At 38.7% G+C, this 27,626-nt stretch overlaps 1 protein-coding gene across 1 annotated transcript in view; it reads left to right on the forward strand.

Moving 5' to 3' along the window:
* The first annotated feature begins 5,999 nt into the window (after positions 1 to 5,999).
* The window catches only part of cblb (Cbl proto-oncogene B, E3 ubiquitin protein ligase), a 148,498-nt gene continuing 126,871 nt past the window's right edge, over positions 6,000 to 27,626 (forward strand). Inside the window, exon 1 of the mRNA XM_052014292.1 lies at positions 6,000 to 6,650. Coding sequence (XP_051870252.1) covers positions 6,256 to 6,650 — 395 coding nt within the window. The 5' untranslated portion in view covers positions 6,000 to 6,255. The remainder of the gene's footprint in view (positions 6,651 to 27,626) is intronic.

Consider the following 27,626-nt stretch of genomic DNA (forward strand, 5'->3'; position numbering starts at 1 on the left):
CGTGGTCAAAGTTTTGCATTACACCAAAAGGAACATTTCATAGGAAAAGCTGAAGCTCTTTCTTTCATGGAAAAAGAGAGAACTTACATGACAGAGGTCTCTGCAAGTAATTAGTAATTGGTTTATTATTGTCACATGTACAGAGATATAGTGAAAAGTTTTTGTTTGCATGCCATCCAGACAGATCATTCCATACATGCACATCAAAATGGTGCAAAAGGAAAAAAGAACAGAATTCAGAATATAGTGTTAAGATTTAAGAATTAAGTGTTAAGAAGGCAGAACATGCAGAAATGACACTTCTATCTCTGGGGTCATGAGAAAAAGATAATTAATAATAAATCCAAATTCAACAACCACAATTTCCATTTACATGGCACTGTAAACATGATAAAGTGTTCACTGGTGATTCACATCAGACAAAACTTTACACTGTGGATGTTTTTTTTACAGGGTGGTGAGAATGTGGAACACACTACCACAGTGAGTAGGGGAGACAAATAGCTTAAGTGCTTTAAGGAGGAAGCTAGATAAGTACATGTGGTGAAGAAAAATATGTTGATAGGGTGAGATGAAATAAGACAGGAGGAGGTTTGTCTGGAGTGTAAACAACTACACAGGTCAGTTAGGTCAACTGGCCTGTTTATGTACTGTGAATTCTTTGTAAAAAATACAGTTAAGTGTGGTCACTCATACAATGTAGGAAGATACCCTTTTGCACAGTGAGATCCCTACATCAATGTGATGTTGACGAGATAATCTATTTTAATGATGACGATGAGGGTTAAGTATGATGCTGACAGTGGGGAATACCCTATTCTTCTTTAAAATAGTGCCATGGGATTGCTAGGCCCATTTGAGAGGATGAACACTATCACTGACAGTACAGCACTCACTCAGTGCTGTATGTATTGGAGTCCTAGCCAGGATTTTGTGCTCAGACCTCTGGAGTGAAGCCTGACCCCACTATCTTCTAATCAGAGTTGCAAGTACAATCAGAGATACAGCTGATAAAAAGGTTTTTCCATCTTTGAAAGGCAGATTCATCTCAATAGTACCAATTTAGCAAATACTACACTAGTTTGGTTCCACAGTGGCACACTCAGTAAATCCACTATGCAACAAAGACATGTACATGTGGGAAGTTCTGTGGAAAGTTAATTTAGATGTTTAAGGTTGATCAAGATTTCTAGTTAGACAAGTAACTGACTGAATAGTGTACAATTCTATTACACATTGCACTGTTAAGACAATATACTAATTGTCTTAGTACAAAAATTGTCTTAGTATAAAATTTATTATTTTAGTTTGCCTTTTTAGTTTCCTTTTTTGGTATAGTTATATATACTGTTGAAAATAGTTGATTCAGTCCAGAATGAAATCAATCTATTATCATGACCACATCAGACATCCAAGCTCAATTCATCTAAATATTACAATCTGCTCATCAAATGGCTAATTTAGACTGTGAATCATTTACCAGTTATTAATTCCAAATTTCGAATGTGTGGGAGGTCATATTGTGTGCAGTTTTGGTCTCCTTACCTAAGAAAGAATGTTCTTGTCACAGAGAGAGTGCAGCAAACATCCATTAGACTATTCCAGCAATAATAAGAGATTGAGTACACTGGGTCTGTATTCTCTAGAGTTTAAAAGAATGAGAGGCATCTCACTGAAACATACAAAATTCTTACTGAGCTTGAGAAATGCAGGAAGGATGTTTTCCCTAGCTGAGGTATCTAGGATCAGGGAAACTTTTTCAGAATAAGGGGTAGGCTATTTGGGACTGAGAAGAGGAGAAATTTCTTCATTCAGAGAATGATGAACCCTTGGAAATTCTGTACCTTGGAGGCCAATGGAAAAAGTCAAAGTCGAGTTTGCATATGCACAAGTACATGTATGCACAGGTGCAATGAAAAACTTACTTGCAGCAGCGTCAGAGGCAAATAGCATCATATAAGCAGCATTAACAAAAAAAATGAATTAAACACAAATTACACAATTTTTACAAGAAAGAACACAATTAGAACCAAAAAAAGTCAATTTTAGTGTAAAGTGGTCAAAGTTGTCATAGTGTTGCTAAACTGTAGTAGTTAGTGTTTTGCCAGTTGGATCAATAACCAAATGGTTGCTGTTCTTGTACCTGGTGGTGTGAGACTTCAGGTTTGTGTATCTCCTGCCCGATGGCAGCTGCAAAAAGATGGCATGGCCCGGATGTACTTGTGCATATGACAATAAACTTGATAATGGATGTTGCAGCTCCTCCTGTAGATACTACCAATGGTGGGGAGGGATGTGCCCGTGATGTATTGGGCAGAGTCCACTGCTCTCTGCAGCTTCTTATGTTCTTGCACATTTGAATTGCTATACCAGACCGTGATGCAACCAGTCAGGATACTTTCACAGTACATTTGTAGAAGTTTGTTTGAGTGTTCAGTGACAAGCTGAACCTCCTTAACCTTCTAAGAAGGTAAAGACATTGGTGCGCTTTCCTTATGATTGCATCTATGTGCTGGGTTCAGAACAGGAGGGTCAATTATGGAGGCTCAACTGTTGTGTTGAAAAACAGCAATCCATGGATTTCTGTATATTAGGTGAATAAAGTGATATGGGTGCAGTCCTAAAAAAAAATGGTGCTTGGGTAGAAGATCGGCCATAGTCTTAATGAATGGTGGAGTAGACGCAAAGGCCTGGATGACCTACTCCTGCTCTTTCTTCTTATAATCTGAACAGGACTGACATAATACAAAGACTTTCATACCAACTTTTGCCAAATATTATAAAGTGGTGAGTACTGTGGCAATGACAATTTTATTGCCACTGGGAATGGAGATAATGCAGAAATAATAGTTTTTTTGCAAAATGGGGAAACTATTTTTGATAAATGTGTCTTTTGAATTCACACATGGAAGGGGGCATTTGGCTACTGTGTAGGACTCCCAAAACTGCAGGTATGAGAGGATGCTCCTGCCCTTGAAAATGGCAACAACTTTCCCTGAGTCCCCTTTCCACAAGGAGGCTGCTTCTGTGCAGGTTAGTCTGCCCCACCGGGACCCATCTGCCACCTCCCTCACCATGATGCACTCATACCATGGCAACACTCCTCAATAGCTGGAAGAGTGCTGGCTGTATAGTCATTTGACCCTTCAAAGACTTCTTGAGGACAGAGCTGTGAGGAATGATACAACCAACACGGAAAATTTCACAGCTAATGTTTACCATTCCTGAAACTGAGAAATATTACAGAAGGGAGCCTACTGGTGCTGTTCAGGAAATGATGCCAACAAATTTCATGTTATTTTTTAAAAGCTTTCTGAAATAGCATTAGGGAAGTCATTAACATTGTTTTAACACCAGAGAAAAATATCATACCCAGATTTCCAGAATTTTATTTTCTTTTGGTTTGTAAAGTTCTTTTCATTATATTTTTGAATTATTTAAATGTTAGCAGTTGACTAAAATTAGTGATAGCTGACTTGTCTATAATATTTATGTTAATCCCAAGAGGAAGCAAGGAAAAGTTTCTCTGTTAGGTTTTAGTTGTTAATATGCAGACTGTAATTTCATTCACTGATATCAATGATTACAACAAGTAAGTAAAAATCAAGGTAACTCCAGATGCTGGAATGCTAAAATAAAAATAGAAAATGCTGGAAATACTCAGCTGGCCAGGCTACATCTGTGGGAAGAGAAACAGAGCTAACAGTTCAGTTTGAAAACCCTTTGTCAGAACCAGTTCACCTTGTGAGTATGTCCAGAATTTTCTGTTTTTATAAGGATGACAACAGTTATATAAATGGGAGACAATTGCATACGTGGTTATTTCAATTCTTATACATTTTCATCTGACGTTTTCGTTTGTGATTGCATCAATTCCTAAGAAACAGAGATAAGGAATGGAAAGATTTTAGATTTCACCCTCAGTTTCAACCTTATTAGCAAATGTTTACCATGATTAATGCTACAGATAGCCCCAGTATTCCCAGTTAAAAGAGAAATCAAAATCATATTGGGTTCCTACTCAGATTCCTGCATGACCTGACTCTATCGTATCTTCAAAGTCATATTATCTGTTCTCTTCAGTCATCCTGCCACCATGCTTAAACTCCTTTCTCGAGTTTTCAAAAATCCTACTTCAACTTTGCCCTCAGCATTTTCCCTCACTCCTTTTGCAAACTCTGAAGTGACACTGTGGCTTCTGCCCTCTTCCTTTCCAGTCCTGATGAAGGATCTCGACCTGAAACATTGATTGTTTATTTCCCTCCGTGGATGCTGTCTGACCTGCTGAGTTCCTCCAGCATCTTGTGTGTATTGCTCCTAAATGACATTCATCTGGTTCCTTGATGTTTTCCTGTCTGAGAAATAGAACCTGTTCAAACTACTATCTTTCCATATTAATTTATGAGAGTGAGCATTGCTGGAAAGGCCAACATTTATTGACTACCCCCAAAGTTCCTCGGGGAGGTGGTGGTGAACTGCCCGCTTAAGCTGATGCAATCAGTGTCATGAAGGCACACTGCTATTGTTAGGTAAGTGAATGCCAAGTTTCTACCAAGTTATGAAGAACTGGTAATGTATTTCTGTGATTAATGGGGGAATTTGGAGGTGGTTGTGTTTCCATTCTCCATTCTGTGATAAAAATTATGGGTTTGGGAAATGTTATTGTGGAACCATTATTAAGCTGTCTCAGTGCATCTTATAGATGGCACTAACTACTACCAAAGTATGTTGCTGGTAGTGGTTGGTGTCTTAAACATGGAATAACGTTGAGCAGCTTAGTTGTTGTTGGAATTACACTCATCCAGGCAAATTGACAGTGTTCGGATGGGTATAACAAGACAATTCTTACTTGTACTTTAATAATGGGTTTCAAGCATATGGGGCATCAACAGAGTCAGTTTGCTGCTTAATGCTAATCTCCAAGCCACTCTGGTAACCAGAGTATTCATGTGGCTATTACGTTTCTAATCACCGTCCAAACCCAGGAAAATTGATGGTGGAAGGAATCCCACGACGGCGACGTTATTAAATATCAGTTTCATTTGTGAACGCTGTGCATGAGAACCACAACGTTGGAAAGCGTGGACTTCTGTGAATCAGCATCCTTCTAACTATTTTGTGGAGCATGGTAACGATACACCGACTAGTTCTGCTGCGTTACTGAAAGTGTTGGGGGAATCAAAAGAGCAATGAATTGGCCACACTGCTGCCTGTGCCTTTGCTGCGCCACCAGCCCGCGGCGGTTCCAGTTTAAAGTTCCCTCCTCACTGGCGCGCGCCCACGAGGGCGGCCCTCGGACCGGAAGTCCTTGCTCCCTTTGTTTACAATTCTACTTATCACTCTATTGGCTCTTCTCGATGTAAATAAAATGACGTACCCCAACTTCCGTATTTTTATCAATGGGATTTAAATTTAGCGTCCGACCTCGCCGAACACTCTAAAAGGCAACAATCACGAAATCAGCTCTAAAGGGCCATGCAGAGTGCTCACATTCAACAGCAGCAAATCACCGCCATTCCGTTACATGGACTCCCTTCATCAACAAAGGTTTGATTGGAGTGTGGGGCGGGGCTGAGGTGTTCACTTGAGTTCTATTGGTCAACTTTATTTGTCAATTACTTCATGAACTCCAACAAGAAAAAGCCTTCAATCCGATTGGTCGATCGAAGCACACTTACCGTACTCTATTGGGTATTTATAGTGCCAATCATAGTAGCACAAGCCCAGCCCCACCTTGTGTAAACCCCGCCTCAAACGGTGTGAGTCAATCAGAAAACAGATGGGGCAAAATATTCGTCAGTGATTGGTTCTTATCGATGTCAGTCGCAGATGTGTTTGCTCTTACCCCTCGGCGGAACCTGAGTGGATATTGTGCAAAATGGGCGGATCTGAAGGGCGGGGCCGGCCGGGCTTCAAGCCAATCCTTAAAGCAGATTGGTGTATTGGAGCATGAGTCAGGCGATCCCGCCCCCAATCGTTTCTTCCTTGCTGCTCCGTTTGTGCGGAGCTTGAGGCGAGTCGGATCGGGCTTGGTTTCCCGTTAGGGCCTTTAAAAAATCCCACACACAACTCCTCCTCTTAGGACACAGCGCATGCACATGGTGTTGTTACTGATCCCCGCATTTCGCATGATCCCGCTCCTTCTGTGAGTTCCCAAGGTTTTAATTTATTTAGTTCTGCTGGGACGGGTTCTGTATATATTTTGGAAGTTTTTTTGAAAGCAGTCCTGAGGAAAAGGGGGAAAGGGGTAAGAACATGGCGGCGGCGCCGAGGAATCCACGTAGCAATGTTAAAAAGGGTCGGATTTTGGGGATTATCGACGCCATCCAAGATGCGGTTGGGCCGCCGAAGCAGGCGGCCGACAAGCGGATGGTTGAGAAGACCTGGAAGCTGATGGACAAAGTGGTGAGGCTGTGCCAGAACTCCAAGCTGCAGCTGAAAAACAGCCCCCCGTATATTCTGGACATTCTGCCGGACACCTACCAGCATCTCCGTCTCATCCTATCCAAGTATGAGGATCGCATGCATGTCCTGAGCGAGAACGAGTACTTCAAGATCTATATCGACAGCCTGATGAAGAAATCCAAACGGGCAATCAGACTCTTCAAGGAAGGAAAAGAGAGGATGTATGAGGAGCAATCTCAAGATAGGTAAAAGAAAATAAGTATATCATCCTCAAAACACTGACCACTCATTTCTCTCTCCGTATCTTCCCTTTCCCTTCACTGAAAACCACCATACAACTTTTCTCATTCCTTGCAAACACGAGGGTCTGATCTGAGGTATTGTTTTTAATAAGGCTGTCAAATATTGCAGTGTCCTGACATTTTTCGCGTCGGCGATTAAAATATTATTTCTGGATGTGTGATATTTACTTTGCTCGATTAATAACTTCCGAATTCCACTGAAGTTTTAATCTAAATAACGGGCTGTATACAAATTTCTGTAGAGCCTTTTTTTAATTCTTAAAGCTAAATATATTAAAGTTATTCTGAAGGGGTTATTGGAGTGCATTGCGGAAAAAGTGTAATCGTGATTAAAATCGTTTCAGTAAGTGGAAATCTGTTCCGGGAATGAATTAAATTCCAAAACATTATGGTGAAATTAGCTGAACAAGATATCAGAATCTGGCAAACATTTTATTTCTATTTTCCATGGTTTTTTTTGGAAACTGTATAAATGGAAAACAATTGTATTGACTGCAGAACTTCCCGGTAATCAGCTGGAGGTTCTCGATGCACTCGTAATAACGTCAGTGTTGTTAATCTTTAGCGTCATCATACAGCAATAGTGGGTGTACTGGTGGTCCGTGGTTGAAGCAAAGTACTGCTGGCACAGAATTGCATAATCCTACTCTCAAAATGTTATGAAATACCTCTTCCTGAAATAATGTTTATCACCACTCATGGATCATGGACTATGATATATTGAGTTTACTCTTTGTAGCTTGGTGACATCCAAATTTAAATTAGACTAGATTTTTATTCTGTACAATTTAATTAACAAATTAACACCTTTACTCGTGTGACTGGGTTTAGTAATTGCTTTTGCGTCATTTTCCAAAGAGAATCTGGTGAAATATTGGATCTTTATCTCCTCAATCACGTTTTTAAAAAAAACTGCAGCATAGATCACAGGTTTAAACCTCCAACAGGATTTGAACATGTGATCTCAACTGATGGTCAAATGTCAGGTTGTTGATATCTCCATCACTTTGTTGCAGTGTTCAGCTGAGACTCCATCAAAAGGAGTTAAACGATTTGATAACTTTCTTTTAAAGCTGGAAATCCTCCCAGTGTCAGCCATTCTTCAACTAATACCACTGAAAAACACTGTAACTATCACTCTTAATGTTCACGTCATCTTTCGCACAAATGAAAGCTGCATTTATCCAAAGTATCATTTCCAAAGTAATTAATTGAATGAAAAGTGCTTTGAGGCAATCCCAGGTTGTGAAAGGCGTATGTTCTTTGATAAATTTTAATCAGCAATTCCACTTTTTTTTTCAATTTGAGAAAGCAAAATGAAGGGCCAAGCCTTTTTCAAAGCGGAATGCCAATGAGGTTGAAATGGTCTGCAAATATGAAATAAAGATTCAGTGGTTACTTGGCACAAAGTTGAGCTTTGATAGGTATGTAGACTTGAAGGAAAAATTTTTTTTGGGGGGATGGAGGTCGGGAAATGCAGAGATTTGATGTATAAGGAGACTGGATCCACTATGACACAATTTGTCAGGCTTCTAAATGAACCCTATATGAGTTCCACAGAAGTGCTACATATAAACTGTTTATTCCCAAATAAGGAAAAAGAAACAAGGCAAAGTGATTTCCTGCCTTCATCTCATACCTGGATGTCTGGTCACACTGTTGGGAATAAGAGATAGGAACTGGAAATGGGAAATGAAACATTTTTACTGTTTTTTTTTTGTTTGCAGAAAAAATGATTTTCAGAGGAAGAAATAGTATACCAAGTTTTTAAAAACAAAAATCATTATGAGGGAAAATAGTAATCATTGTGGGGAAAACGTAATGCTGTAATTAACATGATCAGTCCAAGCACTGCAAATAAAAACAATTGTCAGCATTGATGCATCATTTCTAATTTATCTTTGGATTCTTGCTCAAAGATAGATTCACGTACAGGAAGAAGGAAATGCACAATGTAAGCAAACAATCTAAAATAAACCTCTCCTCTGGTAAGCTTTGTTTTAGAATGTGGGATGGCGGGGGTTGGGTGAGAGAATGAAAGGAAAGAAAGAACATGTTTAATCTTTGCATTTTCTGAAGAAAACTATGGTTTCAGACTTGTTGATAAACCATGAAATTGGAAGTGGAATCATTTTTTTTAAAAAAAGGAAATGTAATGCATTCCAGACAGAGTCCACTTTTTTTTTACCCATACTGTGGCCCCAAGAAAAGGATGTTATTACCAAGCGGATGTAGTCATTATGAGCTGTACTGCTGACAGTCAGATGTGAATTGCCCAAAAGAAATGCATACTCCTGAAGTTTGGATAGTTGGCTTTTGTCTTTCTCAAATGTTGATGATGAATGCACCAAAATGTTTCTTTCCAAAAAATAGTTTAGGAAATAGTGTCTTATTAGCTGCTGTTTAGGACACAGTATGGATATGTATTTTTAAGTGTGTATTGTCCTGCAGGACTTGAAGATGTTTTTGAATAATTTGGGTTTGCAAAAAACTAAATTTTGTTGTAATTAAATGTTATGGTCTGCAAGATTACATTCTGCAATACTTTATATTCCCCTCCCCCCCCCTTACGTTATGTGAACATTGTTGGCAGTGCCAGGATTTTAATTTCCATCTTTACTTGCCCCTGAATTAAGGAGACTCTGGACTTTAGAGTCACTTAATAGACCAGAAATTGTGGTGCAGCTGGTATTGCTGCTGAATCACGGCTCCAGCGACTTGGGTTTGATCCGGATTTCCAGTGCTGTCCATGTGGAGTTTGCAGAGAATGCTTCTGTATGGATTTTCCCCAGGTGCTCTGGTTTCCTCCCACATTCCTAACACATGTTAAATGGCTACCATAAATTAAATTTACCTCTTTAACCTTCCCCCCCCCCCCCCCCCCCAACTTAATGCCAGTGTAGGTGGGTAATGGGAGGATCAGTGGGGTGTGAATGGTCATGAGAGAGAATAGGTAACTGGGAAATATGTCGGGGTCTGAGATTGCTCTGAGAGCTGCCATAGGCATGATGTGCTACATGTCATGAGGAAATATGAGAATGTGAAATTGGGTAAGAGATTTCCTTCTCTAAGCCTTAGGGAACCAGATGGGTTTTAATGACAGTCCAGTGACTGATGCTTTTTAAATTTTATTTAATCACGCAAATTCAAATTCCCTGGCTGCCATAGTGGCATTCAACTTCATATTTCTGGATCAATGGTCCAGAACCCTGCCTACTGATCCAACAACTTAACCACCATACGATCATACCCTTGGACGTGATGTGATCGGGTAAAAGTCTACTTAAGATTCCGCACACACCGAGCTAATTTCAGTCATTACAAAGAGGCCAGGCTTTGGCCTGCAGGAAAAGGAGGTGGGAAGGAAGTGACTCTTTGAGGGGATGGGATGGGGAGACTGCAAAGCTGTTTCATTTGTTTCTGGAAGCTGGCATGTTGCTGTCTTTACTCCTTGTGTTAGAGAACAAACAAACATCAAGTAACTGCCCTGCTATTCCAAAAAGATTCCCACAATCCAGCCAAGCAAGCTGTCCACAGGTCAAGAATTCTGTAAACCAGAAAGTCTGCAAAAAGTCAAAGCTTCAAATGACTCCCTGGCTGTGTTTCTGAGCATCACTGCTGCGTCCCATAAGCAGTTTTAATGTGGTGGGATGATTTGGGAAAACATTCATCTACTGCCTTTTTACTGCCCATTTGCACCAGGCAGAAACAGAATTAGTTAATTTGAAGTGTTTCAAGAAACATGTTAATTGATCAAGGTAAATATATCTTCCCAAAGCTGCCAGGATAGGTAGAAACATAGAAAAACTACAGCACAATTCAGGCCCTTCGGCCCACAAAGCTGTGCTGAACATGCCCCTACCCTAGAGATTACTAGGCTTACCCACAGCCCTCTGTTTTTCTCAGCTCCATGTACCTATCCAACAGTCTCTTAAAAGACCCTATCGTATCCGCCTCCACCACTGTTGCTGGCAGCCCATTCCACGCACTCACCACTCTTTGAGTAAAAAAAAAACTTACCCCTGACATCTCCCCTATACCTACTTCCCAGCATCTTAAAACTATGTCCTTTTGTGGCCACCATTTCAGCCCTGGGGAAAAGCCTCTGACTATCTACCCGATCAATACCTCATCATCTTATATACCTTTATCAGGTCCCCCCTTATCCTCCGTCGCTCCAAGGAGAAAAGGCCGAGTTCCCTCAACCTACTTTCATAAGGTATGCTCCGCATTCCAGGCAGCATCCTAGTAAATCTCCACTGCACCCTTTCTATTGGCTTCCACATCCTTCCTGTAGTGAGGTGACCAGAACTGAGCACAGTACTCCAAGTGGAGTCTGACCAGGGACCTATACAGCTGCAACAAAACCTCTCGGCTCCTAAATTCAATTCCCTGATTGATGAAGGACAATATACCATATCCCTTCTTAACCACAGAGTCAACCCGCGCAACCGCTTTGAGCATTCTCTGGACTCGGACCCCAAGATCCCTCTGATCCTCCACACTGCCAAGAGTCCTACCATTAAGACTATATTTTGCCATCATATTTGACCTACCAAAATGAACCACTTCAAGTTTATCTGGGTTGAACTGCATCTGCCACTTCTCAGCCCAACTTTGCATCCTATCTATGTCCCTCTGTAACCTCCAACAGCCCTCCAAACTATCCACAACACCCCTAACCTTCGTGTCATCCGCAAACTTACTAACCCACCCCTCCACTTCCTCATCCAGGTCATTTATAAAAATCACAAAGAGCAAGGGTCCCAGTACAGATCCCTGAGGTACACCACTGGTCACTGACCTCCACGCAGAATACGACCCTTCAACAACCACTCTTTGTCTTCTGTGGGCCAGCCAGTTCTGAATCCACACTGCAATGCCCCCTTGGACCCCATGCGTCCTTACTTTCTCAATAAGCCTTGCATGGGGTACCTTATCAAACGCTTTGCTGAAATCCATATACACTACATCTACTGCTCTCCCTTCATCAATATGTTTCTCAAGTTTATGATTACAGTAAATGATATTTGTATAACTCTTGTGCATTGGGCATTTTGTCTGTTTTACATTAAGGAGGGAAAGGATGCAGTAAATAACAAGAACACCTTTTGTAATTTGATGCACATGACAGTTTTGAATCATTCTGATATGGTTAGAACGAAATTTCATATCAAGAAAGCTTTTATCCAGATCATTGCAGGAAACTGAGATGCTTCTTTGTTACAACTTTTTGTCTTTTATAGATGAGCCAAGCAGGAATAAACATATTATTAAAATTATCTGAGTGATCTGAAATTTGTGATTGAGCCTTTTACTTTTAAGAAATGTTGTTTTATGCTAATGATGTTTTGCGTTTTCTAAGAATTTATGGCACAGAATTGGGCTATTGTCTGATGTTTATGATCCACATGAGCCTTCTCCTATTTTATTTGGGACTGCTGGCATCATTTCAAAATTTACAGCTGATATAAAACTTGCATATGACTCTGTGAATCCGTGCCAGTTCCTCGAATTGGATCTGGCTCCAGAGCAGAGTCTTCATTCATTTGAATGGAGAGGAACAACAGTGAGGGACCAAGATAAGTATTTTACGTGTTCTTAATTAATTGACCTACTTTTGCTCTTGTGAATTCATTTTATTTTTAGTTTTTAAATAGTTTTTGATTTTTTTTTTATTATTGTGTTTACCAGATGGCAAAGCCAGCTGTTGAAGCTTGTTCTTGTCTTCCTGCCCTTGACAAACATGAAAGGATTATTACTATTAAGGATAGAGCCATAAGTTGACACGGCAAGAAGGGGGGTACACGAAGTTAAGTTTGGACACTGAATACATCGGTGGTGAGCAGTTTGCTGCTGCCTGGAAATTCTGAACAATGGCTAGAATGGTTCTAGGGCTGATTCATTTATTGTAATATGGTCTTTCTACCCAAGAGGAGAGTTGTTCAGAGTCACGCAGGGCCTAGATAGAAATTGCTGATTGAAGGGTTCATCTAAATAAAAAGAAAGGTGGTTGATAAAAGAATCTGGAGTGACATGAGACTTGAGCTTTTTTACGTAACGAATGATTAGGATTGGGAAAAACACTGCATGAATGGTGGTGGAAACAGATTTGATAGTAGCCTTCAAAAGGAATCTGAATAAGTGCCTGAATGGGGGGAAAGAAGTGCAGGGATGTAGGGAATGTGTTGAAGAGTGCATCTAACAGGATTGCTCTTCTAAAGAACCAGTCACTCAATGGGATAAATGCAACTTTGTGTTGTGATTCTAACTATTTGATCTCATTCTATTAGCGTATCTTTGTCTTTTTTCCCCCTTCATATAAATATCAAGCCTTTACTGCTGCTGCACATGATTGAGGATTCCAAATTTTCACCACAGTGTAAGTGAAAAAATGTTTCTTTTTGACCTACTCACTAGATCTACGGTGGTTAGTTTTTAGGCTTGTTACAAGCAGAAATCTTTTTCGACATCTATCCTGTTGATCTCCATCATAATTTTAAAGACTTTATCAAGTCGACTCCTATTATTCCCTTTCCTAGAATAATCATTCCTAACCTTTTTATTCTTTCCTGAAACTACCCTCCCAGTTCTGGTATCATTGTTGGAATCGCTTTTGTCATTTCATGTAGTGCTTTAACATCCTTTTGGTCACCTGGAGACCTGAACAGTGCATATCATTGAGTGTTTTAACCAAAGTTCTTTATAATGGTAACATAAGTTCTCTGTTTTTGAATTCCATTCCTTTTAGAAGGGACCCCAAGTGCTTTGTTTGCACTGTTTATGGTCTTGTCAGCCTGTGCTGCTATCTTTACATGATACAATGATAATGGAGTTACTGCCTCAGCAGAGCATGTCTAGACTCCCTCAGCATTTTGAAAAGAGCAGTCATGTCACTCCTTGCCTTTTTTGTTGTCTTGGATTTTAAAAAAAGGCCTAATCTGTTTAAATTCATGAATGTAAATTCTAAAGAATAATATTTTGCTGAAATACTACAATTCATCATGTTGGTGTATTTTTAGTATTTCTGCTTTTTCCATTCGGTCACTAATGCCTTGTTAACTGTAAGTCGGTCTAAAATGCGAATGTTTTTGCTTTGCATTTTCAGCAGATGGAATTAGTGATAAATCTATTTTCATTTGTCTTAAAGTGCAGAAAATTTACTTTTGGGAATTTTTTTTAGAATTTGTGCTAGTTAAAAAATAATGATTTGGAAGTTGCTGCATCTTGCTCTTGATACGGTAAAAGTTTTAAAATTTATCAGTTTACTCATTGGTATAATTGCTACAGTCATTTGCATGTGTGGGCAGCATTACGACTGAAATATTTACTTTTAGTGACATTATCTTTTTTAGGCATTCAAGTTGTAGTTGATTCTTTTAGTGTGTGTTGTATTTAGGCAAAATATTACAGGAAGTGTTTTTTTGGAATAGTTTGCAAAAACGTACCAGTTTAGTTTTGCACAGGCAAACCTATGGCTGGTGTACTTGAAACCTTTTATTCTGTCTATGTGACCTTTACATCATGTGAACACATCTGAAGGATCTAATTCCTGGTATATTAATCCTGGAAATTGGAATTTGTAGCTTGATGGCATGATTTTTTTCTTGAGTGGGCACATAATAAACCTTTGAACTTTGAATCACTTTGGCAGTTTTAGACTCCTCCACAGTTGCTCTGTTAACCCTCTTCATAATTTCTGTTAGCTTTGTTTTAACTGCAGAATAGTACTTTGTAGAATAGAAAGAAGACTGGAGAACTAAGTGCTTTCTGAATTTTGAATACTTGCTGTCCAAATAAATTACTGTATTATTAAACAAATCTGTGGAAGAGAGCTACTGTTGTAGTTATCCAAAGATGAGCTCTGAAACAGAGCCATGTTGGCTGATTGAAATTATGCTGCAATGCAACTGACGTACATTGGTATCCCACAGAATTCTGATTGGTTATAGTGTTCTTAGTCCTCCATTCTAAACATTTGACATATCCCGTGCTTTTAAAAAGACGTCTGCACAGCCTGTACACTGCTGTGCCGGAAGCCTGGGGCAAAACTTTTTGCTGGTGACCCAGGGGCAAATAATTGCCTACGGCTCAATGTGGGAAGGCTGTCTGTGAGGGCTGGTATTTGGTCGGCTGGGTGAGCATCACTAATGCCTTTACCATCCTTTTTCTCCCTGCTGTTGGTGACCCCTTTTTCTTATATCCTGCCTTCCACCCCATCAGAGACCTTAATTTTTTTTCTTCACTGTTTTCTCTGCATCTTAAAATTTGTGTTTTCTATAACTTTTCTGATGAAAGCTCAATGTTCTGAAACATTAACTCTGTTTATCTTTTCACATATCTTTATACTTCCAGTATTTTTTCATTATTTAAAATTTATTGGTGTTTTAGTGAACTGGTGTTAATTTTGTTCTGTGCACATGAATGAAATGTGTTTATGCACCAGTTCCCCTCAGTCTGGGTGGTTAGGATATAGGGCAGTCAAATGGATTTGCTGCACTCCAAATATTATTTTAACCATTGGCTAATATGCTATTTTTGATTCTGTAACCACTGATCCAATTTGTGAATTCCTGCGTGTTCAGGGAATCTCAGCACATTCTAAGCTTTAATTGAATATGTGTATTAACAGACAATTATTTTGATTGTCTTATTTTTCTGGCAGATACATTTGCCAGTGATCAACATATGGCTTTAAAAGCTAAATATAAATTTTTGTTTGAACTGTTTGGGTGCCCCAGATTTTTCACAAGTGGCCATCAGACCAGCCAGTGTGACATCATACAGTACAAACAGACCATTCAGCCCAACAGTACCACATAGTTACCACCTCTCAGCCCTCTTCATATTCTTCTATTATTTTCTTCCTAGTGCAGTGTTCTTAAATACGTGTTTCTGGTCAGCTTGCATTTCAATATCTTTGCATACTACCTGCTGTTTTCATCAAAATGTTAGGGTACTGATAACACAGGAGTTTGACTATAGTGAAACTGTAGCTTTGAATGTCAGTGGCTCCATTTGTTCTTTCTAATTGCCAGCACGGGCAGACATCTATTTAAAAATAGAATGGTAGTGCTATATAAGAAGCCAAACGTGAGACATTTTGTACTGTCATATGCTGAGGGGAAAATTTTAAATATTTTATCCAGTGCTCATCTACTTCAATCATGTGCTGATCTAAAAGCTATAATAACGCAAGTTTGCAGGAGGGAGCATACAATTTAATGGAACTCTAATATCTGAAGTGACAACAAAATTCTCATCGCTGTGGATTGACACCATTGATGCCAAAATAAATTAACTTGTTGCAATTTTGTGTGTCATTTTAGTTTTTATGTATGTTCAAACAAAGTTGAAAACCCAGATTTGGATACACTTAGACAAATAAAATTGAACCATTGTTTGATTGATATTTAGTAGTTGTTAGTGGAGGCCATTGAAAATTAAACTTTGTTGCTTTTCTCAGCAGATGAATAAATATTTAGGTCGATGAATTTGCAGAGATCTTGTGTTTTCTTTTGTTGATTGGTTAGTTTCTCATTTATTGGCTCCATTCAATTATAACACATCACTGTTTCAGCTTAGCTCATTCTGTGCAGCGGTAAGCACAGAAATCTTGTGATTCTGGAAAGTATATTGTGGTTTGTCCTATTTTCTGCAGGAGTGAAGTGAGGGAGCTTTAAGTGTTAGTTGAGTAGCATTATTACAATATTTCAGGAATTCCTGTGGTACTATGAAGGCTGTTATGAAGTTGGTTTCCATCTGTACCTGCATTGTTACTTGGAGAAACTTAAAATAGACTACAGTATGTAGAAGTTGAATAATGTTTTTCTGTAAAATTCTTTTACTCTAATCTCAATGTAAATTATGTTCTGACACTATAACTTAAAATAATTGCCTTTTCTATTGGTAAAAGTTTGCTTTCCTGGTATATTTTGTACAATTTATAATTAAAACCCTCAAAGTACTGTTTCTCTTCAGTTTCTCCTGTGCTGAACTGGCTCAAAAAAGTGAACTTTACTGTGGAGTAAATAATGTTGCATCATTCTGTTAATGAAAAATTGCACTGGAGGTTCAATATTCTCAACACATCATCAGTTTTGACAGTAGGTTGTAGTGGATGCAGCTTTTTCCTCCCCTTCCTTGATCATGCAGAATTAGAGAAACGTGGCACAGAAAGAGGTCATTAGACCTGTTGTGCTCATGTTAGTTGTAAAAGAGCCATTTAATCCAATCATAACCTTGTAGGATACAGCAAATCAGCTATCTGCCCAGGTTCTTTCTAAATGTTATGAGCATTTCTGGCTCAACCACACCTCCAGACTCCAAGTGTATTTCTTTATTATCCTCCTCAAATCACTTGATTCTTTTATCAATTACATTAAATCTATGCCCTAGAGTTATTGACCCTTCTTCTAAGGGAAATGGATTCTTTCTTTGCACTCTTTCTAGGCTTCTCATATTGTTTATGTAGATCTATTAAACCTTCCCCTTGGCCCTCCCTTCTAAAATAAGGCAACCCTACACAACCTTTTCACATAATAAACTTCTCCATCCTTAGCAGCTCCCTTGTAACTACCTTCTGAACCCTAACCAATGCTACCCCGTCCTTCACATATATAAACCACAGAAATTAAAATTTTACATTTAAGCTTTATCCAAGTATCCAGCTGGTCAGCTCTGGTCTAATTTTTTTTTTACGTAGGTGCAACATATCCTCCTTGCTCTTATTTAGTGATCCTGTTAGAAGAGGAATATCCCAAGTGCCTTACATTTGGGAATCTGTACACATGTCGTCTTGGGTCTCCCTATTTCTGCACACTTCAGTATTCTACCCTTTGTATTCTTTGCCTTATTTGCTCTCCCATGCTTTGCTTGCCTCCAACAATATTGTCTCTCATGAATTCAGTCTTGCTACTCTTTTACTTATTAATAATTTTCTGTAGCATAGAGTGTTGTTCTCACTATGGACAGCTCAACCAACTTTCTTAACATCTGCAAACCTCTTAATCATGGTCCCTATGTTTAAGTCTAAATGATTTATTTATATATACAAGTATGATGCAAATTAAGGAGCCTAGCATTGAACCCCACCACAAAGCCTTCCTGTAAGTTTCAGTGGGAAGAAGCAATCTTGGATCCAGTTTGTTATATTGTATTGGATCCCATAGGCCTTTGCTTTTCTGATAAGCTTGCCTTTTGGGTTTTTGTCAAATACCTTTACTAAAATCTTGTAGATAGATGTATTACCCTACCCTGTTAGGTAACAGGGTAAGAAAATACATTTGTGTTCAAGATGTACTAGATGTATACAATCAAGGTAGTTCAATAGAACTTCCCCTTTACAAATCCATGTTCATGGTACTTGATTCACTTGTCCTATTCCAAAGTGATGATTCAGACTATCCAGAATTTGCCCACCACCAGTGCTGCTTTCACTGGCATGTTTTTACTTGATCCCTTTTTAAACAACAAAGCTCTGACACCATTCTTGTAGCCAGAAGATTGAATAAGGTTGGTCAGAACTTCATGTATTTCCTTTTTTCTTGACAGTTTAAGGATACATACATTTTCTTGCATCCAACCACTAATTGCATTTAAACAAAAAAAAATCCCTTGTGTCACTTTGGTTCTTTTGTCTGTCAAGGAGATTTTGAACTTCTTAAAGTGGACCATCCTTTAGGAAAATATTATGAAGGCTTTAGAGAATGCAGAAAAAAGTTACTGGAATAAGTTCCAGGAATGACTGACTTTAGTTAGATAGACTGCAGAAGCTGGAGTTGCCCTCCTTGGAACAGAGGTTGAGAGGAGTTCTAAAAGAGTTATTAAAACTCAGAATCAAGGCAGTAGATAGAGAGTAACAGTCTCATTGACACAAGAATCAAGATGCAGAGGATATAGAATGAAGGTGCTTGGCAAAGAACCAAAGTGACACAATCTTTCTTAACACAGTGAGTGGTTAGACTCTGGAAATCGTTTCTAGTGGAAGGGCAGTGGGAGCAGATTTAATCATGGTTTTCCAGATCAATGCAAGAGCAATACAGCTTAATCCTCCTTTCCTGAAGATTTTCCTTGTTTTTTGTTTTTATTCATCTGGGATGTTGGGATCATTGGTAAGATCAGTTCTATTGCTCCATTCTAATTGTTCAATTGAGAAAAAAAATTAATTATCTCAGTCAGTTGCTATTTCAAAAATGGGAGACAACTTTGTGAGCACCTTGTAGACAGAACCATGCAGAAGAGGACAGCTCAGAAGCAATAAATGTAGACATTCCATCATCTTAGTAGAACTTTGAATTGTCAGGTGCATTATTTTGAATAATTTGTACAAATTAAACTTTCATCCTACTGACCAGAAATTGCATACAATCACATTTCCCTTGTTCAAACTATCGGGAATCCTGGCAGATGTCATGGCTCTTGTTTCAGTGCTTTTATTTTTAATTCCTTGAGTGATGCTGTAACTAATTATTCCTACACAATTTCTGCATGATCTGACAAAGCTAATAATACAACTTAATGTTATTTCACAGATATTTCATGGTAAGGCTTCATTCCTTGATGTTGGCAACAGGTGGACTTTGGAAATAATGTCTAATGCCATAAATGCTCATTATTGTAGCAATTTCCAGTCATTGGTGGTAATGTAAATGAGCAAGTGGCATATTAGGATACACATCCAATTAATGCATTTCAATTGACAACTGACATTACCCTTATTTAGAGCTAAGTTTATTTTATCTCGATGCAGGATGATTACTCGTGACAGGATAATGTACCTTTTCATCTTAAAAACTAAAGTATTCGTGATGAACTCAAATTACGTGTAGTTACCTTGCTAGTGTTATGGTACCAATATAGTTTTCAGTGCAAATGTTGTAAGCACTTTACAACAAAGATGCCAGTATTATGGCTGTGAGTTTATAGAAATGATATAAACTGTTTATGGCTGTTGACTCTGAAACGGTGTTTGAATTTATCCTCTGGTTGTGTTTGAATTTGGTAGAGTCTTTTTGCCTGACTCTATAAGGTAAGTTTTAATTTCAACCCTGTGTTAATGTTTGTTATTAGTGTTAAATTGGATTGAACATTTTTCAAAAGATACTGTTGTGAATCAGGATAAGGCTTCATTTACCACATTGTTAGTTATGTAAGCAAACAGTTCAGTCAAGACTTTACGAACATAAATAATTCCTTTCTGAATTTAAGACTAATAGATTTGGTAGTAGTTTAAAAAATGCTAGTTGACTTTCTGCTTTGGTTACAATGTGGGCTGAGAAAATTTGTGGCCCACCAGACCTTGTAGCTCTGCCAGAGTACGTGCCTCTGCCTCTGGTGCCACCTTGCATTGTTGTCCTTTACAGCAGCTTAGTGTTGTGCACTGCTCTTACTTGGTCTCTTCCTGCTCTTCTGAGGTGTCTTCCTCCTCCTTGCTTCCTCTGGCAAAGGCTCTGCCCTGTTAGTAGGTCAATTATGCATCTTAAGCAGAAGACTGGGTTGGCTGAGTGCAAATTTTATTCCACGCCACCCCCCCCCCCCCCCAAATTGCCGAAGAGAATGGAACCTCGTCTTCCACAACCCTATTCATCTCCAATATCCAATATTGAATGCTGTAGCATAGTTTTCATTGTAGTGTTGAGACTCTGGAACATGAATTGGTGTGAGGAGCAGTGATTAAAATAGCATAACATTTTCTTGTTTCAGTTTCCATCGTGCAGATAATTCTTTCCCCCTCAAAACTGGTAGATTACATTGACATGGAATAAAATATTTGTAGCAATTCCCTGGGAAGGTAATATTAACTATCATGAAGTTCTTGTGGTCAGCTGGAATGGAAGTCCTTCCTGTTCAGGAAAACCTCAAGGTTTATTAACGGGTGCAGTCTGAGGTCCTGTGTATTTAGGAAGTCAGCTGTGCTAGCAAATGAGTATGCACTTTCTGCTATTTGCTATCTGCTGATGGTGAAAAAATGTCTAGCCATTCTTGAAAGGATAGAATGTGTCTGAGATCTCAATATAATGCACATGTCAGAGGTCTCCAGCAAAGGATCTGGAGGCAAAGAAGAAAGTTACTGACTCTCACTTCTATTAGGAGAGCAGTACCAATCGGGGTTAGAATCTGCAAATCTTCACACAGGAAGTCATGTCTGTGTAACGACTGCTTTGGTGAACTTGAACAGATGCATGTACTGTTCTTTTTTTTAAAAAAAGCACATCAAGTATGAGCATAATGAAAACAGAAAAAACTGTATGTAGCCAGGCAGCATCTGTGGGGAGAGGAGCACAGTTACATTTAGGGTCTGACCTTGCATGGTTTTAAGCTAGAAAGCAGATATTAATAGGAAATGAGAAATGGACTGACAGGAAGAGATGCAGTACAAGTCTAAGAATAAGGTAAGAGTGCCTTCTGGAAGGTTGATCCACTTCTGTATACTCAACATCAAATTGTTGTGTTAGACAGTGGATAAAGCTGGAGGTGGCAAAAATAATAACAGGACAAAACCAAAGGTTTTGTATCTGAGTACACGTAGCATTGAAAACAAAAATGGTGAATTGCGAATGAAAAGTATGAACTGAAAAAAGTACAGAGACATCGCTGCAGGATGACATAGATTGGGACCTAAGTATCGAAGGATGGGAAGCTTGGAAAAGGTGGAGGAGTGGCTTCATGTATTACTGATGATCAAAAGAATAGGGGGATGGTTTAAGTTCGGAAACTAAGTCGTAGAAGCAGTTTCAGTGGATAGAGAAAATAATAAAAGCAACAAGTCACACGTGGAAGTGGTGCCTAGGCCCCATTGGTAGGGATGAATGTCAATTAATGGGAACTTGTCGTAACCTTGTGGTGATAATCATGAGCTTTTTTTAATATAGATTTGAAAAAACCAGGTGGGCAAGAGTAGTCCAGATGATGATTCACGGTGTGTTATTGGAATAGCTTCTCAGGACAGCAAGTTTTGGACCTTATTAATGAAGGTGCCCTTAAGTAGCATTGATCATAATATGATCGAATTTTACATTCAGTTTGAGGGCGAGAACAATGAGTCCAAGGCTAGTATTTCATAGTTAAATGAGGGCAATTATGATGACATGAGAGCAGAGCTAGCAGACTTGATCTGGTAAATTTAAGCTAAGGGATCAGTCAGTCACAATGCAGTGGCAGATATTTAGGGGACTCTTTCAGAATGTACAGATTAGATGCTTGCCAACATGAAAGGAGAAATCCAAGACAAGGACATGCCATTTGTGATTAAGCAACTAAATATGGTTGTTAGTCAAATCAAAGAGAAAGCATATACTTGCTCAAAGAAGGGTGGGAAATAAGAAGATTGGACAGATATAAAAACAACAAAGAATAACAGGTTAATTTAAAAAGAAAAAAATTAGAATTCAGGATAAAACCAGTTAGAAATGTAAAAACAGCTTCTATAGATATTTGTAAAAGAGTGCTGATACTATAGAAAGTGAATCTGGGAAATAAATTGTCTTTTTTTAAAAAAAGGATATTGCAGATGAATTGAACAGGTAGTTTGCATTGTTCTTTACTGTAGTGGATGCAGGTGCCATTCCAGAAATAGCTGCAAATCAGGAATTAGGAAGGAGGAACTAGGATGGGGGAAAATTACAATTGCCAAGGAAGTAGCGCTGAGCAGATTGTTGGAGCTGTGGGTTGGGAAGGCCACCAGGTCCTGATGAATTTCATCCAAATATTTTAAAAGAAGTGGTGAATGAGACGATTAATGTATTGGTTTCAATTTTCAAAAGTTCTCTAGATTCTGCTGTGGTTCCATTATTTTAGGAAAATCAAAAAGGAAGGGAGAGAGAAAGCAGGAAGCTACAGGCCAGTTAGATGAACATTTGTCAGGGAAATTGTTAGAAGCTATTATTAAATACATTAAAGAAAGGCATATCAAAATATTCAAGGTATTCCGAAAAGTCAACATGGTTTTATGAAAGGACTATAATGTTTGACCAATTTATTGGCATTCTTTGAAGAGGTAATGTGCTGTGGGTTAAGGTGAACAAGTGGATGTATTAAGATTTCCAAAGGTTCTTAATAAGATGCCACATCAAAGGTTGTTGTGGAAGATAAAAGCTCATGCTGTAGCGGTAATGCCTTGGCATCTATCGAGTATTGGCTCGCTAACAGGGTTGGGTCATTTTCTGGTAATGGAATCTCAGAATTGTACAATTTGTATAAATGACTTAGATGATGGCACCAAGTTGTGAAGAGGACCCAAGGAGGTTACAAAGATGCATGGATAAATGAGTGGGCAAAAAGCTGATAAAAGGAGTACAGTTTGGCAGAAAAATTAGCAAAGAAGCATACTATCTAAATGGTGAGAATTTGTCGAACTTTATGATGCAGAGGGATCCAAGTAAGCTAATGTGTAAGTATAGCTAATAATTAGGAAAAATAACAATATCATTGTTTTCAGAACAAAAGAAGGGGGGAGGGTCTGTGCTTCAGTTATATAGAGCACTGGTAAGACCATATACGGGATATCGTATGCATTATTGTTCTCATTTAAGGGAGGATGTAAATGGGTTGGAAGCATTCAGAGAAGGTGTACTAGACATACTTGGAATGGATGAGTAGTCTTGTAGGGAAAGGTTGGACAAGCTAGTATCCAGCTGCTGAAATTTAGAAGAAAGAGGATTTGATCAAAACGTACAAGATCCTGAAGGTTCTGGATTGGGTGAACAGGGAATTTCTGGGAAAATCTGGAACTAGGGGCTCGCTGTTTAACTATAAGGGGTCACCCATTTAGGACGGATGAGACACAATCTTCTTTGAATGTCATGAGTCTTTGGAATACTCTCTTTCGCAAAGAGTAGAGGTAGAGTTGGATAGATGCTTGTATAAGATTTGAGGTCGCAACTAGATCAATTGTGATCTTAATGGTGGAGTAGGCTTAAGAAGCTGAATGGCTTGCTGTTGCTCCTAATTAGTATGTATGTGAGAGGGAAGACCTTGCTGTTGGTGATTTAGAAATATAGACACAGTAAGGAAAGGGCTCTTGAGCTCCATCTGTTTATATGAGTATTTATTGCTAATATGCAGTCAGCCAATAAATTAGAGGTGGGATGAGGGTTGTATCTCATACCCAACAGTTGTTGGTCAGTGTACAGTCTATTTAAAGAACAGAGGAAACAAGGCATAGCAACTTCTTGCAGTGAAAATAGGGTAACTTCCTTTTGAAAAAGTGAGTGAAGGATAATTGCATATTAATTGCATACATGAGATCAATCTTAATCACTTTTAACAGTGTGTTCACCAACTTTGATAGGTGAGAACTGACCAAGTATCTTCACTTCAACTGGCTATTTTGTTGTCACCAAAAATAGGCTTTTAATATGTCTGGGTGACATTGCTTATGAAGGCAGGATAAATTATTCTGCCAACTTGGATTGGATTGGTGCCTGGATTGGAGAGCATGTCTTATAGGTTGAGTGAGCTAGGGCTTTTCTCTTTGGAGAGGAGGAGGATGAGAGGTGGCTTGATAGAGGTGTGCAAGATGATAAGAGGCATAGATCGAGTGGACAGTCAGACTTTGTCCTGGGGTGAAAATGGCTAACATGTGGGGGCATAATTTTAAGGCGATTGGAGGAAGATATAAGGGGGATGTCAGGGGTAAGTTTTTTAGAGTGGTGGGTGCGTGGAATGCACTGCTGGCTGAGGTTGTGGGGGCAGATACATTTGGGACATTCAAGAGACTCTTAGATAGCCCTCCATTTCTTTATCATTCATGTGTCTGTGGGAGGGAAGGGTTAGATAGATCTTGGAGCAGGATGAAATGTCAGCACAACATTGTGGGCCAAAGGGCCTGTACTGTGCTGTAATGTTCTATGTTTAACTGTACAAGAGTAAATAAAGTGTAGAATTTTGGGAAGAATAATCTCCTTTGCAATCTTCTGTTCAACATCTTACTTGCATGATTTGGTTCCCTGAGTAGTATAACTGATGTGAGGAATTGAAATTAAATATGATCTTCAGTCCAAGACTGTTTCATAAAATCATAGAGATTTGTGATGTGGAAGGTGATCATTCAACCCTTGTGGCCAAAAATGGACTTTACTTTAATCCCAATTCCATTGTCGTTGGTTCATAGCCCAGTAGGTTAAGGGGTCTTCAAATACCATTCCAAGTACTTAAATGTGCTGATGGTGTTTGCCTCCACCACCCTTTCAGATAATTGAGTATTGAATTCCATACCACCCACTCTATAAGTGAAATAATTTTTTATCTTATTCCTCTCTGATCAATTAATCAATGCCCCTCCCCCACCCAACTGGTGTTACTAACCTTTTTCTGTGATCGGAATTTGGCTGTCGTAATTTGATATACCTCCATTACATTTCCCCTCCATACTCTTTAGCCCATGCCCCTCATCCATCAGAATGATCATGTTAGAACCCAAGAGTTAGAGGCAAGAGTAACCATTTGGTGTGTTATGCCTACCTTGCAATTCATTAAGATCATGGTTGATTCTTTTCCCTCAGTGCTGCTTTCCTGCATTAACACTGTATCCCTTAATTCCCTTAATCTAAAAATCTGATTTCTTTATTCAATTTGCTCAATGATTGAGCATCCAAAACGCCCGAGTAGAGAATTCTAAAGATTCACTATCCTCTGGGTGAAGAAATTTATGCTTGTCTCTGTCCTGATGACTGATCCCTATTTTGAGATGTTGATGCCTAGTTCTTGACACCCCATCCAGGGATATAGCAACACCTCAAACACCCTGTCGTGCCCCATAAAAATTTTGTGTTTCTAACGTTGCCTGTTGTTCTTTTAAAGGCTGGAGAATATTGGCCCATAAGTCTCCTTGATGGGAAGTTCCTAAGAATTGATCTGATGGATCTTTGCTGCACTCACTATTTTGCTCAATACCTTTCCTTGGGTAGGGAGATCAGACCTGTATACAATATTCTAGATGTTGTCACAGCAGAGGCCTTTAATGTTGGAACAAGATGTCTCTACTCTTGAAATAAAGCTCTTCCTAATATTGTCTCTGCATGATAACTTTAAGTGATGTGTGTACAAGGACATCCAGAGTCCCTCTGAACTGCAACATCGTTTGTTCTCTCATATTTTAAAAACTGTTTTACTTTTCTATGGACGACTTCATTTTTGCAACATTGTATTCGATTTGCCATGTCCTTGCCCATTCATATAGCTTGACAGTCCACACTGTATCATCAACAAACTTTGATATATTACACTTGATCCACTCATCATATTGTTGATTGTGAATAGCTGGGGCATCAGTATCAATCTCTGTGGCACCCCATCGGTCACAGCCTCCCAAATGAAAAATGACCAATTTATCTTTAATCTCTTTTCTGTTCATTAAATAATCTTCAATCCATGTTTAAACCCCATGTCTTGTGCTCGAATTTTGTTTAATGATCCCTTGTGTGACACTTTTTTCAAAGGTTGCCTGAAAGTCCAATACACCATTTCAGCTCCTTCATCCTTGTCTGTTCTGCTGGTTACAATCAGAGTCTGTGTCTTCTCATGTCAGACTGGGTCCATCCCTTTCTCCAATTTTAACCAATGGTATTGCATCATCACCTTCCATACCTCTGACACCATGTGTGTAGCCAAAGAATATTGGAAGATTAGTAAGAGCTTGTGGTTGTCTTCCATCACTATTTTAAGAGCTTGGGATACATTTTATTCGAGCTAGGTGATTTAGCTTTTGGGTGCAATATTAAGCCACTTGCATTGTCATGCATTTGTAAAAGATACAACTGTACTGTTTTGAAGATAAGCATGGTTATTATTCCTAATATTCTATACAACTTCATTCTCAATCAGAATTGCTAAAACAGATTATCTGATTGGTATCACTATGCTGTTTGTGAGATGTTGCTATGTATATTTTGGCTATTACCTATCCTATGTTGCAACTTTTACAGTAGGTCAGAAAAACTTAACTGGTTATAAAGTACTTTGGACAACCTGAAATTATTTGGGGGGGTGGGGGGAGGAGGAGTTTTTTTTAGTTCTATCTTTTAATCGTTGACAAGTATCTTTGACTAACCTTTCAGCCATCTCTCCTGGTTGTGCTCTTTAAGCCACAAATTTGTTTCCTATTTCTATTTATTTCTCCATTCCTTTTCCTTCTGTTGCTACGCAGAGCTGTTCAGATCATTTTCTTATACTAAAGGAAATAATGCAAATGTAAATTACTGTCACTATGCTATGGAGGTTACGTGGGTAGAAAGAGCCAGGTCGCCTTCCAGTTTTGTGTATATTTGTTGATCTTGATTGACTGCCAGAAAATCTATATATTTGTGAGTTAAGATATAACTGGACTTCGTGATGTCCTTGGCAGTCAACTACTATGCCAGTAGTTTCACATACCATAATTGTGCCAAAGTGTACCCAAATAAATGCTAGTGCTATGGGAAGATATTATGACTTGCATTTGTGTTTTGTATTTTTTTAAACAGATAATGCTACTTATGTCCAAATATATCAGACTCTTGGATGACCTTTGATTTTAAGCTTTTTAAGTATTGTTCCAAAATTAATATGCAGTTCTCAAAAAGGGAGCAAATGTCAGCTTTTTATTCAAATTGATGTGATATGAATGACTTGAAAACCAAAGGAGAAAGTTTAATTTAGCTTCACTCTTCCTAAGGAAAGAAATACTTTTTGCTATAGAGGGAACGAAGCAAAGATCACTAGACTAATTGCTGGGATGATGGATTTATCAGAAGAGAAAAGATTGATTGGGCCAGACTTCGATTCTCTGAAGTTTGGAAGAATGACAGGTGATGTCAGTAAAACAAAATTCTTAGAGGACTTGACAAGACAGATAGTTCCCCAGGATGATGAGTTTAGAAATGGGGATGACAGATTCAAAATGAGTAGAATTTGGGATTGAAATGAGAAATTTCTTCCTTT

The sequence above is a fragment of the Pristis pectinata genome, chromosome 4, assembly GCF_009764475.1.
Source record: "Pristis pectinata isolate sPriPec2 chromosome 4, sPriPec2.1.pri, whole genome shotgun sequence".
NCBI classification, from domain to species: domain Eukaryota; kingdom Metazoa; phylum Chordata; class Chondrichthyes; order Rhinopristiformes; family Pristidae; genus Pristis; species Pristis pectinata.